The sequence below is a fragment of the Brienomyrus brachyistius genome, chromosome 1 (assembly GCF_023856365.1).
Source record: "Brienomyrus brachyistius isolate T26 chromosome 1, BBRACH_0.4, whole genome shotgun sequence".
NCBI classification, from domain to species: Eukaryota; Metazoa; Chordata; class Actinopteri; order Osteoglossiformes; family Mormyridae; genus Brienomyrus; species Brienomyrus brachyistius.
Window position 1 is genome coordinate 330,007 of NC_064533.1, and position 14,153 is coordinate 344,159.

Here is a 14,153-nt window from a genome sequence, read left to right on the forward strand (position 1 = left end):
CGCCCCTTCGGATACTGTGTTTCAGCCTGTGTGTTTCCTGTATGTTCATGTCTGTTAGGTGCGTAAGGAGTGACTGCCCTTTTGTTTATGCGTATGTGTGGTTTACTGTGGTTTTGATTAGGGAGTTAGATTTAGTCTTTGTCATTTCGTTTTCTCTTGTTTTGATTACCTTTAGAGTTAGCTTAGTGTGGGACGTGTTCATTAGCCATTTTGGTTGTTGTTTTGGCCTGGGTCACTCCCAGTTTGTTGTGTTTGTAAACGTGTCTTTGAATAAATATAAAAAAAATACAAAAAAGATCCCTTTGTGTCCCGTGTTCCCTTTTCCCCTCTCCTTTCCCTTTACCTTTCTGGTTGGTCCTCAACCCTAGACTTGGGATTGTAACACTTGCATCTACATCAGCTATTAAAAATTATTGTGCATTACAGTTTAAAAACCAGTGCCATGTTCTTGGTTCAAAAGCTGCTAAGAAAAACTTCTGCATTTCAAGAAGGCCCATTTTGCAGCTGCTTTTAAACTACAAATAACTACTTTGCAGCTTCAGCTGAATGTCATGTAATAAAGAATATGCAGAGGTCAGCTACAGGGGCAAGACAGGAAATAACCCAGAATGCAGCACTATCCCATCACGGAATTCTAAAATATCAATTAAAAAGAAATTAAAATGCATTAAATAATAACACTATTCTATTAAAGATACTCTCAACTGAAAATGACAAAGAAAGGTATTGCATAATACATGTTAGTTCCTGTGCATGCTGATGGAGCAGCACGCTTTGGAAGACTTTCCACTTATTCTGCAATTGCTTCCTTGAAATATCTTGTGTTCTATATTCTACTGATGCTTCTGTTTCAGCATTCGAGTAACCAGCACATTATAAAATATCCATCCATTTTCTATACCCACTTGTCACATGCAGGATCTTGAGGGCCCGGAGCCTTGATATAACTGGGACACTTTCTGGGTGAGATCTTACCCATACAGGAAGGATGGACTACACCTGAATCAAAATGGAGGCTTCATGTTTGTGGAGAACATTTAAAAATTTTTATGAATGTCCAGGTACCAGTTGCAGGATACTCAAGGTACACATCATGCTGCCACTTCTAAGTCTGTTTGTAATAATATGAATAATCATATCGAACAGATAATTTCATACAGAATGTCCACCAGCAGTAATATTTGCGTACTATTTTGTTAAATTCAAAAAGTGATATTCTGCTGAATGTTTTACAATGGCTGTTTTTAACGTCAGATCCATCAATAAATATATTTTATTGATGACCTTCTTTCTGGATATACTGTGTTTGATGGAGATTTGACTCATCCGGGCCAGCTGCTATTCTTGAGGCAGGGTCTCAAACTGTGGGTTTTTGTTTATGAACAGGCAAGGTCAGAAAGGTGGCGGTGTGGCAGATATCTTTCGGGAAGACATGAAGTGCAGTAGAGTTGACTTGGACACTCACTTCCTTTCAATACTTGTCCCCTACGATGGAACTCAAACATGCTCTGTGCGTGAAAGTCATTGTTTTAAAAGTGGAATATACGAAGCTTGATTGTTTTGTTATAAATGGTGATTTTAATTTTCATATGCATGATAAATCTCGTTGCCCCTGTATTTATACATGTGTAATGACAATAAAGTTGAATCTAATCTAATCTAATCTAATCTAATCTAAATTAGATCCTGTGGCAAGATTCTAACAGGTCTCGATGCTGTTCAGCCAAATCGCTACTTTAATATTAGTTTAAATACTAGAACTTGTGGTCATAAGTGAAATTAGAGGGGGGAACATTTTTAAATGAATTTGAGAAGCTCTTCTTTACACAGCATGTAGTTAGAGTATGGAATAGTCTTCCTGCTAGTGTAGCGCAAGCTAAAACCCTGGGTTCCTTTAAATAAGACCTAGATAAGATTTTAACAACTCTGAGCTATTAGTTAAGTTCTCCCCAAAGGAGCTTGATGGGCCGAATGGCCTCCTCTCATTTGTAAATTTCTTATGTTCTTATCAAATATTCTTATGTCTATTTCCTCCACTCATTACATTATTTTTATCCTTTACTTTGATTTTCATATATTTAAGGAAATGAAAAAACTAACAGTCCAGTTTGTGATATGTTACAAGTCAATCACGTGTGCACGTACCAAGACAAATTCCTCATGTAACATACTTGGCAAACTAAAGTGATTCTGATTCTGACAACAGTACTTGACTTTTATGTAAATTTTGTATGCCACTGAAGTTTGTAAGCTGAGGAGATTCCCCTTCTTGCCACCATCCTGTGACATGTCTCCATGGGAACATGGCCAGGAAAGCATCTGCTGAGGACATTGTGGCTCTAGCCAGGCACCTGGACAAGTGATTACTTTGAGACATTCAGGCTGGTGAGGGCATCCCACAGCAGGGCGATGTCCTCCTCCCTGCGCCCCAGATCCTGGGCCAGGTGTCCAATGCGCAGGATTAGGTCGCTCAGTAGCGGCTCCAGCGTGGACAGCTCCCTGCGGATGGTGGCCACCTTGGGCTTCAGGTCAGAGGCGAAGGTCACTGTCTTGAGCAGCCGGGCACGGCTATCCTCTAGGGCTAAGAGGCGGCCTGCTAGCTCACCATCAGCCGCCTCCAGTTTGGCTGCACCCCGCCATAGCTTCTCTGCTGCCTGGCTGTTGCGCTCTGATAGGCCCCTCAGGGCTGAAACCCGCTCGATGCTTCCTGCCAGCAGGTCACCGATCCGCTTGGCCATGGCCGTCTCTGCCCGCGCGACCCTCCCTTCCAGCACTGCCATGCGTTCCAGCAGGGCCTCCGTCTCTGCGCCCAGGCCCGACATCCGCCTCATGTCTGTCCGCGCTGATGCGACCTGGGCAGCAGCATCCTTGGCCACGGTGGCAGTGCGTTCCTCCATGTGCCGCACAGCCTGCATTAGCTCCACCAAGTTGACCTGCAGCCCTTCCCGCTTCTCCACCACGGCCGCCATCCATCTCTTCAGTTCCTCCACATCCACCTCTAGCTTCTCCACCTGAGCCTGTGCCAGCTGAGCCTCCAGCCTCCTCAGCACATCAGGGAGGCTCTCAAACTGCACAGGATCAAACAGACATGCTGTTACTACAGACCACAAACATGATGGCGTCTCAGAGAACTCAAAATGTTAGTGGCCGCACCCTTCAAAACACATACAGCTTCGCTATGGGGGTGGTGTGTAGCTCTCTTGGTTAGGACTCTGGGCCTGTGATCAGACAGTTGCTGGTTCAAATCCTCTGCCCAGTGGTAACATTTTCCAGCCTTGAGTGAGGCCTTCAAACCCAACTGCCCAAGGGTCTGCCTGCCTCTGCTTTCCGATCCTCAGTTGTATGTCACTTTGCACAAAATCATTTTCATACTTGTATGTAGACATTATTAATTTCCCCGATGTGTGCGGTGTTCCTTTTCCTACATTAAAATAACCCATTTCTCTAACTAGTGCTAGCGACACACATTAGGCTTTAAGAGGCATTTGCTTATTTTTGCTTCACACTCAGTATGTTTACATGCACGCTAAGAAAATCAAGTTATGGTGTGAACCAGTACTGTTCTAATAAAACCTGACTTATAAAGTGCATGTTAGTCTGACTAAAATTGTACTAAATCAGATTTCTCTAAGATACCCAGATAATCCAATTGAGAGTCAATTTATGTTCAAATCAGACTCAAACTGGCCTAGGCGCTCTGCACATGCTTCACAGTTTCCCCCCAGCTCTGACTCGGAAAAAATAGAAGAAGCCAGTACATAGAAGAAACAGGGGGCATAGCAGAGGATGTACAGCACGTACAAAATGTACATCCCAGAGTTGCCCCCTCTTTGTTGACATTGAGGTACTATATAATGAAGCTGCCAGTTGAAGACCTGTGAGGCGTCCGTTTCTCAAACTACAGACTCTAACATATTTATCCTCTTGCTCAGTTTGGCACCAGGGCCTCCCTCTGCTCTTTCCATTGTGGTTAGAGCCAGTTTGCGCTGCTCTGTGAAGGGAGTAGTACACAGCATTGCATGTGATCTTCAGTTTCCTGGTAATTTCTTGCATGGAATAGCCTTTGTTAATCAGAACAAGAATAGACTGATGAGTTTCAGAAGAAAGTTATTCATCTCTGACCATTTTGAGCTTGTAAACGAACCCACAATTGCTGATGCTCTAGATACTCAACTAATCCAAAGAAGGACAGTTTTACTGCTTATTTAATCAGCACATCAACTTCCATCCTTGCTAACATAATTGCAAAAGGGTTTCTAAAGATCAATTAACCTTTTAAAATGATAAACCTGCATTAGCAAACACAACATTCTAATGGAACACAGATCTAATTGTTGCTGACAATGGGCCTCTGTACACATATGTAGATATTCCATTAAAAGCTATTTCCAGCTATGATAGTCATTTGCAACATTGCCAATGTCTACCCAGTATTTCTGATTTATTTTAATGGACAAAAGCAAGGAAATTTCTAAGTGACCCCAAACTTTTGAACGGTAGTGAATAATGTAGCCTTTCCATGTCAGCAACAGGGAAAGCTCTAGTGAAAATAGCTCCTGCATATTCACCATGATATCATGAAATCCTGACTGCTTCTGTGTTGGGTGACCAGGTGACAAAGCAGACAATGGGATGTTGTAACTATCGGGATCAAATCAGGGAAGGACCATGTTAAAACTTACAATATTTGAACAGTTATATCTTGTCCTCTGGGTGGCAATGTTGTTTATGTAGAGAGTTGAGTTCGAGTTTTAAGCGGAGATGACCTAGAAGATTTCATGATAGAGAGCACGCGTGAAAGCAAGGATTATTCCCAGTGATCATATGGTATGTGATGAGAGATAATGGCGGGGGCAGCCATGTGTGCCGGCATTGCTCCCTTTGATAGCCAAGCTCAAACGTGGGAGGAATGTTGTGAGGTCTTCCGACACTTTTTTGATGCTAATAAAATGACAGATGCAAGTCACCAGAAAGACATTCTACTCAGTTCATTCAGCAGTCAGCCATATAGCCTAATGAGGAACCTAGACAGCCCCGATAAACCAGGTGACTGGTTAGGCTGTTATAAGATCACTTCAATCCGAAACCCAGTGAAATTGTGCAGCGCTTCAAATTCAAATAGAGAATTAGGAAGCATGGAGAAACTGTTACGGAGTATGTAATTGTTTTGAGGAAACAAGATTGCAACTATGGAGATAAATTATCAGAAATGCTACGGGATAGGCCGGTGTGTGGATAGATGCTATGGGATAGGTGTAGTGGTGGTGTGTGGAATTGGAGACGATCATACAGAGCAATCAGTGCACAGGCTGCCAACGAAAAAAGCCCCCAACAGGCGCCAGCACCAGCCAATAGAATGCTACAGGTGTGGTAGTGAACAGCATAGGGCTGGAAACTGTAAGTTTATTAAAGAAACTTGTCACAAGTGTGGTAAAATTGGCCATATCCAGAAAAACTGCTGGTCCAAAGGTTCAGCTAGCACTTTTAAGGCCACTGGGGGTGGAGTATGACAGAGAGGTAAGCTGGGGAAAGCCCAGGGTGTACAGTATGTCAGTCAGGGGGAGGGGAAAATAGAGGACTTGAACACAAAGGAGGTCATGTTCACTTTGTACAAAATGGATGACATAGACATACCAGCAGAAGAGCCATTTTTAGATAAACTAATAGTCAATGATAAAAAGATGTAGTTTGAAATTGACTCTGGATGTGGGGTTACAGTGGTAAACCAGTTAATGCACAAAATGTTATGGGGAGAGAAAGTGCCAAAATTACAACCATGCAGAGTGAGACTGAGCATATACAGGGCATGGAGTGAATGTGTTGTGAGCAGCTATGGATGGTCCAAGTGCAGCACAAAAAGTCAGAAACAGACTTACGCTTGGTAGCTGTGGCAGGGTCAGGCCCCCTTCTGGGAGGCAGGTACTGGATGCGGAGGCTAGGCTCCCAGTGTACGCCAGAGACCCAGATCCACCATGTTAGGAAAGAGAGCTTAGAGGAGGTACTGGGTAGATATGGGGAAGTTTTCAAGGATGAATTAGGTAGATTTAAAGGCCCCCCAACAAACATTTATGTGGACAAGGATACACTGCCTAGGTTCTTCAAAGCCAGGCCTGTGCCATGTTGTGGTGGTCTAATGGTTAGGGCAGCACACTTGTAATTGAAATATTGCTGGTTTGAATCCCCGAAATGAGGGGCGCTGAATTAGTTGCCCCCTGCTATGTCATGATGTCATATATGAGTTATATACAGAGGACGCGTCGTTCTTGTGCACTGTGCGCTGTGGTGTGTCAACAATGATCACTGATCTCTAAATACGCCATTAGAAGAAGAGTTGAGGTGGAACTTCAACATCTCCTAGCCCAGGAAATAACTAAACCAGTGTAGCATGCAGAATGGGCAGCACCTGTGGTCCCAGTGTTAAATCCAGATTACTGTGTGGTGGGCTACAAACTAACAGTAAATCAAGTATCCAAACAGGAACAGTACCCCATTTCCAAAATCAAATACCTCTTTACCAGTCTTTCAGATGGACATAAGTTCACTAGATATCATCATACTCTCACATCACATACCTGGTGGAACAGAGAGATTCCCCTCACAGACGTTGAATGCGGCAGAGAAAAATTACTCGTAAATGGATAAGGATAGTTTAGCAGTGATGTTTTGAATGAAATGCTTCCAGCAGTACATGCCAGCAGTACAGATCACAAGCCTTTATTGTCAATTTCACCGAGATGCGAGCAGTTCGACAAACAACCTCTCCTAAGATACAGAGGTGGACTGTCACTTTAAGGGCCTTTATGGACTGACTCAGGAAACCATGGAAGAGAAATTGCTCCTTATGAGGGGAGGAAACATGAACTCAGCATTCAAAATGGTTTTGTGCTGTGGGGATCAAAAATAATTGTGCCAAAACCAGGGCAGGGATACGTCTTGAGACTATTTCACCAGTGTCATCTAGGAGCATCCCGAATGAAGGCTTTAGCTAGGAGTTATGTGTGGTGGCCAAAGATGGACAAAGAGTTGGAGGACATTTTAAAGAACTGCCCAACCTGTCAGGAACATCAGAACAATCTTGCACCAGCTCCATTGCACCCCTGGGACTGGCCTGGCAAGCAATGGAGCCAGATTCATGTAGATTATGCAGGACCATTTATGGGAATTTATGTGCTCATAGATGCACATTCAAAAGGGATGGATGCGCATCCAGTGAGCTCCGCAGCAGCCACAACTGAATGCCTACGCACCAGTTTTAGTAACCATGGACTGCCTGAGTTGTTCAAAGACTTCCTGAGGAAGAATGGTATCTGTCATGTGACATTCAAAAGCATGATGATAAAATCCCAGAAGGAGCCCTGACAACCAAGGTAGCCCGAGTGTTATTCGGTTATCAAGTGACCCCTCACACTACAACAGGCTTATCCCAAGCCGAGCTGCTACTTGAGCGGAAGTTATGTTGCACTCTGGATTCACCCAGACATGGACAAGAAAGTACAAAACAAAAAAACAAAAAAGACAAACAATAGACCACAACAAAAAGGCAATGGGATGTTGGTTGAAAACAGGAGACTCAGAGCTGGTTAAAAACTTCAGTTTTGGACCAAAGTCGGTTCCCAGGATCATAGAGTCTATGACAGGATCAGTGTCATACAAGGTGATAGTGGGTGATGGGACAGTAGTAAGGAGACACATGAATCAGATTCATGCTCACCAATCCAGAGCACCACCTGTACTTCCTGCTCAGCCCAGCTACAGCAAAGAAAGGGTTAGGGTTGGAAGTTGAGGAGGTGGTGCTCAGTGGTGACAAGTCGGAAAAGCCAACCACCACAAAGACTGTAGAAACTACAGAGACCGATCAAATAACATTGATACAGACCACTCCAGTGAGGAGGTCAAAGAGAAACTAAGATGCCTGGTTATCAGAAAGACTTTCAGATGAACTAAAGAGAGGCAGTTAAACTGTGGTCGTAAAATGTGTTTACAGTGTTCATTAACAAACAAAAATATATAATATAATAAGGAAACATGGTGTTAGAATGTTTCTTTATTATCAACTTATTAGAACAATGGTTCTCAAAGTCGGTCCTCAGGACCCACTGCCCTGCTTGTTTTCCTGTTATCCCTGCCCTACACACAAGTCCCAGGTGTCTTTCAGCTTCTGATTGACTGAACACACCTGATCCAGGTAATCAGCAGTGTGTAGGGCAGGGATAGCTGGAACACAAGCAGGGCAGTGGGGCCTGAGGACCGAGTTTGAGAAGCACTGTATTAGAACCTGTTTAAGGGGGGGAAGGATGTTGAAACTGTGGAAAGTTTTATGTTGTCCATTAGGTGGCAGTGTTGTTTCTGTAGATGATGAGTTTTAAGCAGTTTGAGGATTATTCCCGGTGATGATGTAGTTTGAGTGTTCCGAGATAAACTGGAAGATAATAAAGAGTGATGTGCTTGTACCTAACTGCCCCTATGAAGCTACTACAGGTAAAGTGATCAATAAGGACCAATTAGGGCACGTTTAGAGAATGTCCTTTCATAGGTCTCCATTTTAACTCGTCCACACCGCAAAGCTAATTTTCAGAAATATACAGCTCTGAGACCAAGGTCAAAAGTCTCCATTTTTGAGGGCGGAAAACTCCGGGGTAGTGTGGACAAAAGGTGAAAATGGAGACTAATATGCCTATGCAAGTCTATACAATCTATCTAATGCGGCAGAAGTTGTATTTGAAGTGTTTTACCTGACTATCTAAGAGATGGTAATATGCATAGATTTAGCAATTGTTTACTATCAAGGCTCAGTAAATGGATGGTGTTGTGAGGTTATAACTGTTTTCTATCACAAAACTTTGCAACGTTGCATAAACAGTTTGTGGGTACCCTATAGACAGGCAACATAATGGGTTCTGTGTGCATCATATATGTCACTTAACACACAGGGTAAGATACATATTGTTTTCCAGTCCCCGATGCTTATTTCTGATATTCACTGAACTGTCAGTCTGTCACTCTGGCTTCACCCCCCCTTGTGGAATTGGAGTGCTGACATTTCAGGGACCCCTCATGCCTGCATTCCCATCTGCCTCTCCCTCCTACTTATGCTGCCATAGCCATATCTGTCGGAGCTTACATACTGCACTCACCTAACTGTCACTAGTCTGCCCTACTTTAGCTAACTGCACATTTTATTTCCCCTACTCCTCCTGGGCTGTGTTGCCTGGAGACACCAAATTATAAAGATATTCTGCCTACCCTGCTGCCTGCAACGCCACCACTTCCTGCAATACTCTTCTGGCCTGCTCGCCCTTCTGCCTGTGGTCTGTGCCCTTCTGTATAACACAAATAGTACGTTTTCGGTAGGGGTTGAGGGGATCAACGGAGTGAAAACAATAGAACAAAGACCTCTCCGTTGTAAGTTGTTCAAATGCACCTGAAATCAATAACAAAAATACAAATATTAACTTTTGATACCACATTCTTATGTACAAATAGCTGTACATTTACACGTTTTCGATAGGGGTTGAGGGTTTGGGATTGGAGCATCATTAGCTGCACGCCTAAGCTTACTTTGCTGAACCTGTGAACCCGACTCTCGGACCGGAACCGGTTCTTATCTTGGGGACTTACTCTATATTACACTTGCTTCTGATTACAGCTCGGAAAACACATACACTTAACTGGATGAAGCCACACAACTTAAAATGGATATTTTTCATCAGAGATTGTCACCTGTTATAATCTGAGTGGCATATATAAGTATGCGTTTTCTCTAGTTCTTTTTGCATTTTCTACAGGGAGGCCAGGCTAAGGGTGTTGTTAAGGAATATTCTGTTTTATGTTTATGTTTTTTTTTCTTATTGTCTTGTTTCAAAATGACAATAAATACATTTAAGTTAAAAAAAGAAAAGGGAGTATTCATGTTAGAGCCAAACACATCCCTGGCCAGACAGAGTCAGTCATTCACTTATCTGGCTGAAGGAACCCCAATCATGTTCGAAAGTTGTCTTTATTAACTTCACTGCTGAAATCCCCCATCACAGGTTGGTGACAGAAACGTCTGGGGGAAATGTAACATATATATGAGAACAAACACACAATCCTCAGACCTTAAACGCTCCATTTTAGTGCTATAAATTCAGTTACAAACAAAAGCCCCATATTCCGTTCCTAACCTTCCAATGATCTGAATGTTCTGTGCTTATTCAAATTAGCAACCAAGAACATAAGGTTATCCTCAGCACTTCTCCTTACACAGCTCAGCTTTGTGTTCCAGTTCTGCAGCTCCCTCACATTGGGCGTGCTTGCCTGGCATCAAATCTCCTGGCTGTATGCGCAGATGCCTCCACTCTGCCATCCTGCCCTCAGCAGTCCTACGGGAGTCTTTTCTCATGTCGTCAATGACAACCAGTTCTTTAACCGTTCCAAGGGGGGTATTTTCCCTGTCCAGTACCTTCTGCATCGCCAGGATCTCAGATGCTACTTTTGGCACGCTCTGCTCCAACTGCAGGACCTGCAGGGTAAGCTTTTGCGCCCTCTGATGGACAGCAATCATGTTGGCCGAAAGGCGCAGGATGGAATGCACCGCCTCTTCGACGGCGGGCAGCTGGCCCTCGCACTGGCTCACACGGGGCACGAGTTCCTCCACCTTCCCCCACATCTCCACATCACGCCGGGTCAGGCCACGCTGCCGCTCCTCCAGGTGGAGCATCCTCTGTGTGTTCCACTCCACTCGCTCCCTGGCGTGCAGGGTGTCTTCCTCTTCACTGCGCTCCAGTGCCCGCATGTTCCTCTGTGTGCTCTCCTCTAATTCCTCCAGCCTCTCCTCCAAGGCCCGCAGCCGCGAATCTACCTCGTTCACATGTTCTGCTGTCTGGGCGTGGGCACCCCGTGTCTCCACCCTCAGGGCACCCACTTCCCCCACCACATCTTCCAAACCATGATGATGGGCTTCTGTCACGTTCTGGAAGTGCATGCTGACAAGATGGAGGCTGACTGTGTCTGAGCTCTCATCATTCTGTTCCGCCAGCATAGCCACACGCTGGCTGGAGATCTCCTTCTGCAGCTCACCCGCCCGGGACATAGAAGATAGCATTCCCAGAAGGTCATCTTCCATGAAGTCCAGCTGAACCCACAACATAAAATGGGAATTGTTTGTCTCACTCTGCATGCCCAAAAACTTATGGGCACATAAAGTCTAAAAGAATATGGTAAAACTAAGGAGTACAGCGGGCCAATCAAAAATTATGAGCATCTAATCAGCACACTATAACACTTAATAAATGCTTATGTCTCCTTGTATTTCAACTTGTTCTCCATACAGATGCTCCTCTATGGCCGTTCATAACTTGAAATGTTTGCAAGTCGTTTTTCAACATCATTTTAAGAATACTCAAATCTATCATTACTAGCCTTACGCTTTTCACCAATCATGATGGATAATTAATGCACAGAATATTTCACAATGAAAACAAAGTAAACTTTGATCTCAAGAGACCAAGTACAAAGAACTACGCTGCTGTACACCGGGAGTAGATGCCAGAATTCCTAATAGGCGGAATTGACGCGCTGAACAGAATTTGATTTTGTAGACAGGAAATGGGAGCCCAATAAACACAATTTGGACTTACAGTCCTCTTTGTTCGTATGTCTGAAAGCTCGTAAGTTGAAAGTTTGTAAGTAGAGGAGCGCCTGTACTTATACTTTGCTGCCACCTATTGGATTGTACAGTGATGTGATGGAGCAAGGTTTTCTTCAGCTGAGCAATTAAAACTAATTGAAGCATAACTCTATACAGTCAAATTAAAACAGAGTTTAAAGTATTTAAGCATTTAGAAAAAAAATCATTGCTACCACAGAGGCACGTAGCCAGGCAGTAAAATAACAAATTTGAACTCTTTAAAAGTTGCTTCTGTCCACCAGTTGTCGAAACATCAACCTCACCAACCTCACATAATAAACTGTTATTACTATCAATGCGGACAAAACACAGTTACAAGTTACGGTTTGGTGGTTGAGAGAATAGATGTGCTTTCCTCGTTAGTTTGGAATGACTGAGCCCGTCAACCAAATTCAGTAAGTGCATTTAACAATGCCATGTTTTGCGCTGCGGAGAAAAACTGCATGTTTGTCTGTTATCTTTGTTGAAAAGTACCATCGCCGAAGACACTCACCTTCTGTGAAATTCTACTGACATCAACGTGCAATTCCTGGAGGTCTCCTGCCTTTCTGTTCATGAGTCTGTACTTTTCTTCAAGGTCGGAAAACCTTGCATTTTGCTGCAAGACAATCCTTCCAACAAATTAGACGTGACATTAATACATGCCAAGTTGGGTGTTTTAGATGATATATTACCAAATATTATATATGTACTGTGTAAAAGGAAATGTTTAAAACGATCTTCATGTTGGTGTAAAACCATAACAAAGTCTTGTCAGTTTAATCATTTCAAAACCTCTACAGTCACAGTATTTGCAGAACACATATCGTTAGACTCGATCACTACGCCACCTCAATGGCTAAGCAAAATCTCGCTGACTTTTGAATCAAGTAATTAAACAAGCATCGAGAAACTCATCAAATAGGCAACATGGAATGGCTGAAGCACCCCTGAGGACATTTGCGCCCTTGAGAGGTAAAGTGGGCTATCCCACAAAAATAAAGTTTTGAGAAAATGAGCTCCAAAGTTGAATTTAAATAAATAAATAAATAAATAATCAGTGTGCCTATACCCTACAATTGATATATATCATAGGTAGCTCAGATCTCGGTATATTTAAAAGATATAGACCCTCAATAATTAATATTGGACACTAAACTCATTTTTGACTGACATGTACGATAGCCCACTTTACCTCTCAAGGGCACATATTGGGAACCAAAGTGGTATTCGTCTAGCCATCCAAAGAGATTTCAGTATCTTTTTGGAGAGCAGAAGAAATTCTTGCAAATTTTTGTTGCGTTACTCTAAATTGGCATATGTTCCAATGTTAAATTTTCTGGTTTTTTTTAGTCTGTATCATAAATCTGTGGTAACGATACTTTGATATTTTGTAGTCATTGTTCGTTTCAGAGGAACTTCATTAATCCCACGAAAGGAAATTTCGGCGGAACAGCAGCAGGTATGAACTGGATCAAACAATACTACACAACATACAAGCACAGTACTAAGGAACATAAATACTTCATTTTAAATAAAGTGTATAAACGATGTACTGTATACAACCAAAACAGCAGCCGACATGAAAGGACAGTACCTACTGTGCAAAGTGACGAATTCCAGAATATGCAAACACAGATCTATGCCATGAGGATTGGTACTGCTGTATGAGAAAACTGCACTTACCATGCGAGTCCCAGGCAGACAACAGTGAAGAACAGACAGACACATGTTTTTATGTCTGGTGGAAAGGAAGATGATTTCTCGGCATCACCCGACGCGATCCTCAGTTTGTCGCCCGCTGTCTTCTCACGTTTATCGTAGGTCTGCTGTAGAGTTTGATCCAACGCGGCATTATTATTTCCCTGCGGCTGGATTTTCTTTCGTTGTTTCACTTCATTACCAGGCATTTTGGGGAAAGATCTTTGCACCGTCTTGACCTTTTTTTGGGGAATTCCGGGAACTCAAAGAATGCTGTACTCGTGCCCTTTGCCAAACTGATCCGAAGTTCAGTGGAAGTGACACAAATAAGTCACGTGCATAACTATAATTTCTGTAATATTAAATCAATCCTTAAGAAAAATGGGAGAAAGGAAGTCGTCCGTGGTTGTATGAAGGGAGAGGCTTTCTGATGAATGGCGATTATTTCCTCCGTGCCCCTGTATTCATAGTATTGAGGGCATTTCATTTATCCTCTTTCTAGGGAAGTTTTACTTCAGTCTTCGTACGATTTATCCCACGCAAGATCGACGAAACTCCCACAGGACCGAAATTACTGAGTGCAGTAGCGAAGCTCTCATGCCAGCGTCATCAATGCAGTCCATTTCCCGGCCGACCCTGCTCCATCCTTCGCCGCGATGACGGCGCTGCAATCCGACACCTGTGGGCACCGCCCGCAAGGCAGCGCTGGACGCGTCGGCATCCATTCCGCTCCGGCTTCACTTCCTTTCCAATACACAGGAGAACTTTACGGATGTTTTATACATGTAAAATATCAATGGTTCTC

The 14,153-nt window shown here is 43.3% G+C and overlaps 1 protein-coding gene across 3 annotated transcripts; it reads right to left on the bottom strand.

Moving 5' to 3' along the window:
* Positions 1 to 877: 877 nt before the first annotated feature.
* LOC125749021 (inhibitor of nuclear factor kappa-B kinase-interacting protein-like) lies at positions 878 to 14,150 on the bottom strand. Of its 3 annotated transcripts, XM_049025842.1 has the most exons (4): positions 13,334 to 14,150; positions 12,162 to 12,279; positions 10,243 to 11,113; positions 9,979 to 10,048 (listed from the first exon to the last, which is right to left on the bottom strand). In XM_049025842.1, exons 1-4 carry the CDS (start codon positions 13,555 to 13,557, stop codon positions 10,026 to 10,028), a joined length of 1,236 nt encoding a protein of 411 aa, XP_048881799.1. In that variant the 5' UTR covers positions 13,558 to 14,150; the 3' UTR covers positions 9,979 to 10,025. The 3 variants fall into 3 exon arrangements, with proteins under 3 accessions (XP_048881818.1, XP_048881799.1, XP_048881809.1); XM_049025861.1 differs by lacking the exons at positions 9,979 to 10,048; positions 10,243 to 11,113 and adding an exon at positions 878 to 3,068 and having other exon boundaries at positions 13,334 to 14,149; XM_049025852.1 differs by having other exon boundaries at positions 9,979 to 11,113; positions 13,334 to 14,147.
* Between the last annotated feature and the right edge of the window lie 3 nt (positions 14,151 to 14,153).

Excerpts from the sequence above, each read along its gene's own strand:
- LOC125749021 (XM_049025842.1), bottom strand. The coding sequence starts at position 13,557 with ATGCCTGGTAATGAAGTGAAACAACGAAAGAAAATCCAGCCGCAGGGA. Across the intron at positions 11,114-12,161 it reads TCAGTAGAATTTCACAGAAG|CTGGACTTCATGGAAGATGA; the intron begins GTGAGTGTCTTC and ends TTGTGGGTTCAG. Across the intron at positions 10,049-10,242 it reads GGAACACAAAGCTGAGCTGT|ACGTTTCTGTCACCAACCTG; the intron begins GTAAGGAGAAGT and ends CATTTCCCCCAG.